This window comes from Saimiri boliviensis, chromosome 16 (genome assembly GCF_048565385.1).
Source record: "Saimiri boliviensis isolate mSaiBol1 chromosome 16, mSaiBol1.pri, whole genome shotgun sequence".
In the NCBI taxonomy this organism is placed as follows: Eukaryota; Metazoa; Chordata; class Mammalia; order Primates; family Cebidae; genus Saimiri; species Saimiri boliviensis.
In genome coordinates this window covers 80,437,357-80,447,933 of record NC_133464.1, presented here as the reverse complement: position 1 = coordinate 80,447,933, position 10,577 = coordinate 80,437,357, and the positions used below count along the sequence as shown (strand labels likewise).

The 10,577-nt window shown below is 42.4% G+C and overlaps 1 protein-coding gene across 1 annotated transcript in view; it reads right to left on the bottom strand.

The window, feature by feature from the left end:
• Window positions 1-10,577, bottom strand: part of FLT1 (fms related receptor tyrosine kinase 1) — a 196,752-nt gene that overhangs the window by 48,145 nt on the left and 138,030 nt on the right. The window contains exon 15 of the mRNA XM_039473122.2: window positions 10,405-10,536. Within this exon, the coding sequence (XP_039329056.1) occupies window positions 10,405-10,536 (132 nt within the window). The remainder of the gene's footprint in view (window positions 1-10,404; window positions 10,537-10,577) is intronic.

Here is a 10,577-nt window from a genome sequence, read left to right as displayed (position 1 = left end):
TGAACTAAAGGCTGCAGGCAGTTGGAGCCAGTGAAGGTTTCCTGCCCTGAATCGCAGCAAATACAGAAGCTGGAAACCTGAGAATAACAATGACTCATTGGCTCTTATTGAGTGCTTTCTATTCGAGGGACTTTTCTAAGGAATGATGTGTATTGATTCACCAAAGACTCACAAAAATTCTACAAGCTAGATTATTCCCATTTTATGAATGAGGACGTTGAGGCATAGATAGATTAAGCCTCTTGCCCAAAGTCACACAGCCTGCAAGTGGTGAAGCTGTGATTTTAACCCAGATAATCTGACTGCGCATGCTTAACCACCAACCTTCCAAGAGTCCACCACTTCCTCCTCTCTGATCCTTTCAGCCTTTACAAGTGGAAATTAATCACTTCCTATTGGCCATAATCCCTGCCACAAAGTATCTTTTAGTCTGGAGTGGAAACTGATGTTTTCTCTTCATCCAGCCCATCATAAAGTCCTGCCCATTCTATTTCCTTGGATCCTGAAATTGTCACTTCTCCTGCCCAGCTGTGACTGCCTGAAATAAGGCCTCATCCGTTCTCACCAGGACTACCTCATTGGCCGTGGCTCTCTCCAGTCCGTCCTCCACCTCTGCAGCCAGAGTGATCTTGCCAAATCACCAGTTTAAAATCCTATTACTCCTCTGTCTAAATTCCATTGTCTATTCCCCATCACCATCAGGATAAAAGTCCAAATCCTTAAATCCTTTATGCCCAACCTTGCCTCTCTTTTCAGCTTTGTCTCCTGCTGTCTTCCCACTTGCTTCAGTCACATCACAGTGCTTACAGTTTCTTTTTTTTGTTTGTTTTTGTTTTTGAGACGGAGTTTCGCTCTTGTGACCCAGGCTGGAGTGCAATGGCGCAATCTCGGCTCACCGCAACCTCCACCTCCTGGGTTCAGGCAATTCTCCTGCCTCAGCCTCCTGAGTAGCTGGGATTACAGGCACGCGCCACCATGCCCAGCTAATTTTTTACACCTTTAGTAGAGACGGGGTTTCACCATGTTGACCAGGATGGTCTCGATCTCTTGACCTCGTGATCCACCCGCCTCGGCCTCCCAAAGTGCTGGGATTACAGGCGTGAGCCACCGCGCCCAGCCTACAGTTTCTTAAATACACCAACCCTTCTGAACCTCCATGCTTGGCTTTTGTTATTTCTCTGACAAAATGTGTGCTTCCTGGTGGCTGAGTCTATAACTTACCCTACTCATCAGACTGGGCGAATGAATGTATATGTTATGTTTTCCGTATCTCCAAAGAGTTTCATGAGGCTTTTAAAGAGTTTAGTGTCACACCTCTGTTCCTGTGTATTACTTCATAAAACATAGAGACTACCACCTCTGTTGCAGATATGTTCTAGGTGCTGGTATACAGTGAGAAGAGAAAGGGCATGGTTGGGGCTCACAGTCTGATATTCAAATATGAACTGATAAGATTACAAGTTCTGAGTGAAGCAGCAGAATGTAGGGCTATGGTTCTCCTGTTCACTGCTACATCCCCAGGGCTCGAAATAGTGCCTGGCATATAGCAGACATCCTGAAAATAGTGATTGAATGAATGAATTGGCTTACTTGCTGCTTTATCAGCTATGTTTAAGTTTCCCTGAACCTCATGGGAGTGATTGAGAATAACTTCCTTAAAGAATTTTCTAAGTATGATAACCTTTTCTCTCAGTACACATCCTCACAATAAGAAGATTGTAAGCTCGAGTTCATATGAGTTTGGTTTCTTTCTCCACAGTGACAGTGAGGTTTAATGCTGGCTTGCTGTACACACACACACACACACACACACACACACACACATACACACACACACACATCCTTGCTTATGCTGCAAATAAGTTTTGTGGAATTTGATTGGGATTGGGATCTGCTCAGGACACAGTGGCCTTTGGCTGTCAGAGATGCTGATAGCATCTTGAGACATTGCATTGTCTGCATAAAACCTCTACAGATGCTTCCCGCATGGAATGTGCTAAGAGAGGCCCCTTGATTGTGGGAACTTTCCCACCGCATTCTGTGGGACAGGAAGCTGACCCCCAAAAGTCTAATTCTGCAGTCCTTACTCAAGCAAAATTCATTTCAGTGGGACCAAATGTGTTTGTGTGCAAACACACATTTAAGGAATCAGCTCATTAAAAAACATCTTCAAGATAGCCATTTATCAGGAAGGCAAAATCTATTTAATATTAATAATGTTCAGTACTGCTTATTGAAAAATATTAGAATTTTACAGTATATGCTTGTAATATCAATGCTCTATTGCATTTCATGGCTCAGTCTCTATCTCTTTTTGAAAAGCGACTGTTAGGGCAGTCTTATGCTGGGTGACTGACTGAAGAGAACCCTTAGATGTTTTCTCAGCAGTCAAACATCCACATATAGGACTGACTAGACCCAGCTTCAACTTGCTGGTGACAGCTGATGAGCTCAGTGCATGAGATAACCTAGCTGCACACAGGAGGGGAAAGAGGCCAGGGAAACCAGGGAAATGTGGGTGGGGTTTGATAGTAACTAGTAGTTCACACTGGGTCTCAGGGACATGACTCTCATATGATGTGTGTGAAAGACCAGCATCAGGACACAGTATGAGATTACTTTTATTTGGAATACTGACGAGAGTATAGCCAATTTGAAGAGTGTATGGTAATTGTATCTATTACAGACTGCTGACCCAGTAGTACAGAGCATTCCATGTCAATTACTCTCCCAGGCTTTATATCATTCCTTTTGGAATAGGGAGGGCAGATGCCACACCAGGAATGGACTGAGTTCTGAATGGGTGTGTATCTTGTCTGAGGTCTCTGCAGCTGCGCAGTGTCCTGAGCTTTCCTGACAGCAACAGCAGCTCTCTGTACACACGGCCTGGGCTGCATGGTCTGGCAGCATCACACCAGCCCTGACATACGGCACTGTGTGGCATCAGACTGCATGAATGCATAGGCAGCAGAGCCAGCCAACTTAGCTCATGCAATATAACCAGACGGAGTTTCCCAAGGAGTTAAGGAAACACCCCAAGCAAAAGACCAGAGCACCTTGGCCTGGGGCCTGCCTTGACTTAGGGACCGAACAGAGGTTTCATCGGGAAAGGGCAAGAGGACTTTAGGTGACTTTATGAGCAGCTGTGTTGCAGACCAGTACTCTGTGCCCCAGTTTCCTCATTCTTACAAAGTGGAGGTGATAACAGCCCCTTCCTCACATGTGAATTGTGTAAACCTAGTGTTAGCTATTATTTTGAAGCCAGCCTTCCTTCTTTCCCACCTTCCCTTCCCTCCCTCCCTTCCTCCCTCCCTCCCTCCCTTCCTTTCTCCCTCCCTCCCTCCCTTCCTTCCTTCCTTCCCCTCCTTCCCTCCCTCCCTTCCTTCCTTTCTCTCTCTCCCTCCCTCCTTTCCTCTCTCCCTCTCCCACCATCTTTTTGTTTCTCCAGCTACACCCCTTACTCCAACCCTTTTCTTTTTTTTTCCTTAGCACTTTTTGGACCTCAAGCGCAGAATAATTTTTTTTCCATCCAACACATTGCATGTATTATTTAATACAATTTACCTTTTCTTTTTGAAATGAATCATATTTTGGCTTAAGTACTCATCAATTTCTGCAAACAACTGGTCCACTGCCTTCCTGAGAAATTTGCCTGACCCTAGAGGCTGCTTTAGGTGTTATTCTCTGGTTGTACTGTTATTGTAATTTCAGTAACTACTTATTTGGGTTTATTGCCCATTAACCTATTAGGACCTCAAGAGAAGGACATATGTCTTGTTCACTTTGAGTCTCCAGCACTGACTCAGAGGAAGTCTCAATAAAGACTTAGGTATGGATGAAAAGAAAATTATTCAGATGCACTTCGACCTGACTCTCAAGATTCCTGAGCAACATAAGCCACTCAACCAGTGCCACCTCCTTCTATTTAAAACCCAGTCACCTGTAATTCAGGTAACCTTACTATGTGGTTTCTCTAGAGCCTATGGAAATATTAAAAATAGGCCTGCAGACCTTTATTACTGTTGATGAAGTATTTTAGGAATCTATGTACACCAATTTGGAACCACTCCTAAGGACAGTGATGTATGAAAATACTGAATTCCCATGAAATTTCAAGTACATTTTCAAGAGTATTTTTAAGTAAGGATAATTAAATTTATGTTATATGACAGTTATGGAACACATTTCTTTTTTCACAAGTTAAATCCTCAAGTCAAACAGGAATTCTGTGGCTTAGAACACCTTTTAGGTGGCTCACTGGTTAAGTCTGGCAAAAGTTTAATACAGAAAGTTTTGTTGAAATGGAATTTGGTATATAATATTAATAAATGGTAATGTTAGCTAACACAAAGTTTTTATTATATGCCAGGTGCTGTTTTAAATGTGTTAATCCTTACAACAACCCTATAAAGATTGGTTGTTGGATCATTAGGGATCATTGTAAAATGGGGATCATCTTAGGATCCCCATTTTACAACGAGAGACCGGAAGCATCAGGAATGTAAAGAACTTCGCAAAGGTTACACAGCTCATGAAGAGTGAGGCATCTGACTTCAGAATGGGTCCTTTTAACAACCATGCCATGCTACCTTAGAGTTGAGATGCAATAGAGCAGGATGGTTGAACATGGTTCCAGTTCTCAGCTCTGCCATTTCCTAGCTGTGTAACCCTGGACAAGTAATTTCATCTTTTTGTGCCTGGGTTCTCATTTTTAACTAACTGTACTTCCTTGTACTTCTAGGATTATTGCCAAACTTAAGTAGGATAATGGATGTTATGTGCTTAAAATAGTCCACTGCATGTTCTATAAGCGTAAGAGATTAATTACATGGTCCCAGGCCCTCACAGAGCCCAACACCAAGTTCCCTAGGCCTAACACCCACTTTTATGATACCCAGTGCAGTTTTATGTCAGCCTAGTTTCTACAGAAAGAATTAAGATGAATATTTTTTGAGTTTGAATTATTTTGCCTCAAGAACTCTTTACAAAGACCTTAATCAGCCTAACTGAATTCCATCAGACTTTTTTTTGAATCTTTCTTGATCAAGGCCAGCTGTATGTCACTGGTTAGATTTGAAGTATAAAGGCATGTATATTCCTGTCCCTCAGCCCTTCTATGTGGCATTCGTGCACAGCTGGTTCATCTCTGCTTTGAGCATTGCTTTCTCCTTGGGAAACCTTTCTAAATAGCCAACACTCATGAGAGGAGTAACATCAATCCCCAACATATTCATGTGAATTAGTTTATCACATCCTTTCTCAGTGCCAGGATGATCATAGGAGTGAATTTGGGGGCAGGATTCAGGAAGAGAGGAGCTAATGCGGAGGGAGGTCAGTCAGGGATCAGAAGAGGGTCGAAATGGAGAACTGAAAGCTGATAGCTGGCCAAGGGCAATACAAAGGAGTGCCTGAAGAGCCACAGCCATATTGTTTTGAGTTTTTTCTATTCTTGACTTTTGGGACTTAATTTATTAGAGAATATAGTGTCTACTTCCTATTGGATGAGTCCTTTCTCAAACAAGTGACACCGTGCAAGCAACTGTTTGCAAATCAGCCTCTAAAGCCAAGACCAGTATTTAGACTGCAAGATCCTGATGTAGTCCTTTTGTGCCTTTGTGATTTTTGTATCTATCAGTCATCTTCCAAAAAATGCTTAAAATTATAGCTGTTCTTTTTCAAATTGTTTTCTCCTATGTACTTATAACTGATAATGAAATATAGTAAGGCCTAAATCTGATATAAGAATGTTCTCATATATACTATGGTTTTTGCAGTAATAATTATAAAGCATAGCTTAAGTCCTTGGATGAAATTGTAACAGCCCCATTGAGTTCCAGGGCTATTGAACACTATGTTAATTTCAGAAATGATTTTGGTTACTAACACTTCTGTGGTTGCATTTGATATGGAACTTCCCCTTTGAGAGCTTCATGTGTCCTTGTGCTGGCACTGGGTCCAAACCAAACAAGACCTGTGATTATTTAAAGAAGGTACTTTGACTGCACGGTTCATTCATCCTTTACAGATACAAAAATAACACATTGTTTTATCTGTGAGTATAAGAATCCTTTCAAAGGAAATAAAAAGAGCAGACAGTTTCCTTCCTGGCTAATTCACCAACCTCTTTAAATCCGTTAAACATAGCCACAGACACAACTCGTTTGCTTGGTTTCATTTCCTAAGCTCGATTTGACAAGATAAGTCAGTGTGAGGGTCCATATGCATCTAACAGGAAATAAAGTCTAAATCTAGGGAATGTTTCATAGCTACCAGGGTGGTAAAAACAATGACTCTAGAGCAAGAGTCCCATTTCAGTGATAAAATTACTGAGCAGGTACTGTATTCAGTTGTTGTGTACAGCATCCAAGAATCAAGTTTTAATCCAGTGAGCCCAGACTACTTTCATTCAAGATACTGCATCTGACTCATACGCACAGGCTTTTCTAAGATCCACAAATATTAACATTCAAAATATCTTCCTGCGTAAAATTATATTCTTATATAGACTTGAAACCTGCCTTTTGGAAATTTCACTACCATCTCCCTTCCTTGATTCCAGTTATCTTTTCTCATGTGTCGAAGAATGAGTTAAATGCCTCTTCTGTCAGAAAGCTCCTTAAGTATTTGAAGAAAACAATCATGTTACTCCCGCATTGTCTCTTTTTTATACTAAGTATTGTCATTTTCTGGCACTATTCTATTCCTATCCAGGATATAGCTCTATTTATTTGTTTCTTTTATAAATGGGCACAACATTTCAGGTGTGGTTGGATGATTGCCAGTCAGGTAACTTGTGTTTTCAGCTAACTGCAATTTTTAAGCAAAAAGATTGGCTATAGTCATCACTCTTATAAAAGAGAGCAAAGGAGAAGGCCAAAAAACTATAAAAAGCAGACACAAGAGTTCAAAAAGCATAGCAGTTGGGGGCAATAATGAGCAAAATAATGGAATATATATTCCATTATATGTATGATATATTTATATTCCATTATATGTGTGATATATGTGTGTGTGTGTGTGTGTGTGTGTGTGTGTGTGTGTGTGTGTGTATATATGGCAGCCAATATGGGCAATTCAAGTGAAAATTACCTCCACTTTCCACAAGAGTAAATGATATTGCCGACAGAAAGGTTTGGAAATCATCAGTAATGTAGTATTCTTACCATCTGACTTTTCAGAAAAGCGTAACATTAATGGGAAAAGGAATCAGCATAGGAAGTCTGGAGGCATGTAAAAATAAGAGAAATGGAGAAAATAAAAATAACAGGATCATTGGAAGACTGCTTTTGCTCATTTTTATCCTAAGCCCTTGCAGACAACTTCCTAAGGCACCTCAGGAATGAGAAGAGCGGAGGAAGGGTGGAAACACTCTGAGGTTTACATGGACGCAAGTCTTAGCCTCACCATGTAGTCATTGTGTGACTTTGGGCAAGTTATTTAACTTCTTTGTGTTTCCATCTTCCCATCTGTAGATTGAAACTACTACTATTGACGTCTTTGGATTCTTACAAGATTAATAGGATTAAGTATGTCATGTGTCCAGCACAGTGTCTGCACACAAAGGTACTAAATAAATGTTTCCTGCTAAGTGCTGGGCATGTGCACAGGATACAAAGATATCTCAGACAGTCCTGTTTCAAAGTTTATAATTTGGTAGGGAAGAGAAGCATATCAATCCCAAAATAATAATAAAAAGCAGAATAAAATAAGTACTGGCTAATGATTCTAGAAGCAGGGAGTGAGAGAGCAGAGAATGAGTATCCGCCTCAGCCATTAATCCTGGAGGATATTCCAGGGTAGAAAGCATTTCAGCAGGCCTGAGAGATAAGAAGGAATTGGCTGGAATAGGGAATGGAGCCTGTACAAAAGACAGTCTAGGACGCACTAACATCACAAACAGAGGCCACAGTTGGCGTTATGTGGTGAGTTGGGCTTACCAATGCCCAAAAGACTGACTCTAATCCAACCTGGAAGGCCCCATGGTGCTGCTGATCTGGCCTGGAGCAGTGAAAGAATAACAGCAGGCCTCCCGCAGAGCAGACTGATGGTGAACAGAAAGTTCTGAAAATGGGGAGAAGAAACTCACAGATGTTGTAAATGCACACTTTTTTTTTTTTTTTTGAGATGAAGGCTTGCTTTGTCACCAGGCTAGAGTGCAGTGGTTCGATCTCAACTCACTGCAACTTCCATCTCCTGGGTTCAAGCGATTTCCCTGCCTCAGTTTCCTGAGTAGCTGGAACTACAGAAGTGAGCCACCATGCCTGGCTAATTTTTTGTGTTTTAGTAAAGATGGGGTTTCACCATTGCCAGGATGGTCTCAATCTCCTGACCTCGTGATCTGCCCGCGTTGGCCTCCCAAAGTGCTGGGATTACAGGTGTGAGCCACTGCACCCGGTCGTAATTGCACAATTTTAAGCACACTGGATTCTGAGAAACTCAGATCAACCTGGCAGCAAAAGGGGAGGGGAAGGAAGTCAAGACTTTGAGGAGACCTACAAACATGCAGAAATGTCACTGCTTCATACCCAGGCTCCTCCCAGGCCCTCAGAGTCCAGCCATTGCTGCCCCATATTCCCTGGTGGAGGGCTGGGGACAGACACACACACAGGGGAAGGCAGTCATGCAGTGGCGGGAGGGGAGTCTGAGAAGAGGTCAGTTTTCTCCTCCAGTCTGCCATGACCAGACTGTACGAGTTAGGTGAGTCAATTCAGACCTCTCTGGAGGTTTATCACTGCTCTGTGTATCTCACGGGGATGGTGGGAGGATACGGGGGAAATGACATCTGCTCTGAGGATTAGTGACATCTCCTTGCTCCCTGTGTTCCCTGACCCGATGCAGCCACTTCTGAGGGCTACATGTCTGGGTGCCTGTTAAAAGACAAATTAGCAGCTATCTGGGGAAGAAGGTGTTAAATAGAGATGCTAATAAACTGTTTTCTGTATGAGCGAGCAGAAAAGTTAACATAATATTTTAGAACAAGGATTATTTGGGAGCCAAAACCATTACTACAGTATTTGGCGAATGCTACCCTCTCACTTTTTCTGAAAGTATAAATTTGTGGTGGAGTAGTTTCGGACTTTCAGGCGACTCTTTTCTTTTTTTTTGAGATGGAGTTTCTCTCTTGTTACCCAGGCTGGAGTGCAATGGTGTGATCTTGGCTCACCGCAACCTCCGCCTCCTCAGTAGGATTCAGGCAATTCTCCTGCCTCAGCCTCCTTAGTAGCTGGGATTACAGGCACGCACCACCATGCCCAGCTAATTTTTTGTATTTTTAGTAGAGATGAGATTTCACCATGTTGACCAGGATGGTCTCGATCTCCTGACCTCGTGATTCACCCGCCTCAGCCTCCCAAAGTGCTGGGATTACAGGCTTGAGCCACCGCGCCTGGTGCCTCAGGGGATTCTTTAAAATCATCTCCTTCTAAAAGAACAGAGATGATGTTCTGTTTTAAAGGGGTTTGAATCCTCAAAGTTACAATATTTAAGCAATGTAAGTTTCAGGGGAAAAAAAACCTGAAGTACATTGCTTTCAGACTAGTTCCTCCCCGCAAAACACTTGCATATTCTGAAGTCAACTGGTTAGCATTTGGAAATAGGCTACGGAACAAGTTCCATCTTTTCATGTAAAACCTCAATATGCCATAGATATTTACATCTAAGAGGTGCCAAGCTGATATTTTATGATGTTGTACATTTTATGTTTTAGATGATTCTTAGCATTAGATAATTGAAATTGAGGTGAAAACTATTTTCCAAATGGAAGCCACATGGCCATAGCCGGAGTAGGATTAGGCCTCTTTGTATTTTGCTGCTGAGCAAACTGTCTGAGACCTCTAAAGGGGAAGCACTTGGAATATTTTTCTTAAATGTGGTTTGTTGATTATGCGTTGCTTCTCTCTGATAATATTTTACAGCCCACTTCATTTTAAAAAGCCAGCTTATGAAAGCATTTGGAATAGCAGCATATGTCTAACTCCCAGGAATTAGAAAAGGAAAACAAATGAACAATTTTAAGTGTGCGAGTTCCACCTCCTCACCTACCCCTCTCCCTTTTCTTTCTTCTTGGATGTTTCTCTCATAGGTGTGGACCACTCTGGCCACTCTCCGTGGCAGGGCGTAACCACACAGTCAGAACTGGGTTTCCTTTCTTCTGGGAACGATTTCTCCCGCAGAGGTGGTGTTCAGATTTTGGGCTCTCAAGAATGGCCAGCCAGTGTCTTCACCTTCTGCTTTGCCAGACAGAACCAGACAGTCCCTTCCCAGAGTGGCAGGGAGAGGGGAGAAGGAGGTCAGGGAAAGGAACAGACTGGAGCGGGCAGCAGGAGACTGGGAGGTGGAAAGTTAAACAAACAGGGAAATAGATGTCTGACCAATTTCTTGTTGCTTTCTTAAGCAGCTGTTTACCTTGAACAGTGAGGTATGCTGAACTTTCCACGGAGCCCTTCTGGTTGGTGGCTTTGCAGTGATAGACACCTTCATCCTCTTCTGTGACTCTTTCAATAAACAGCGTGCTGCTTCCTGGTCCTAAAATAATTCCTGAGGAGTGAGAGATGTTTAGATTAGTGGGCCTGGATGAC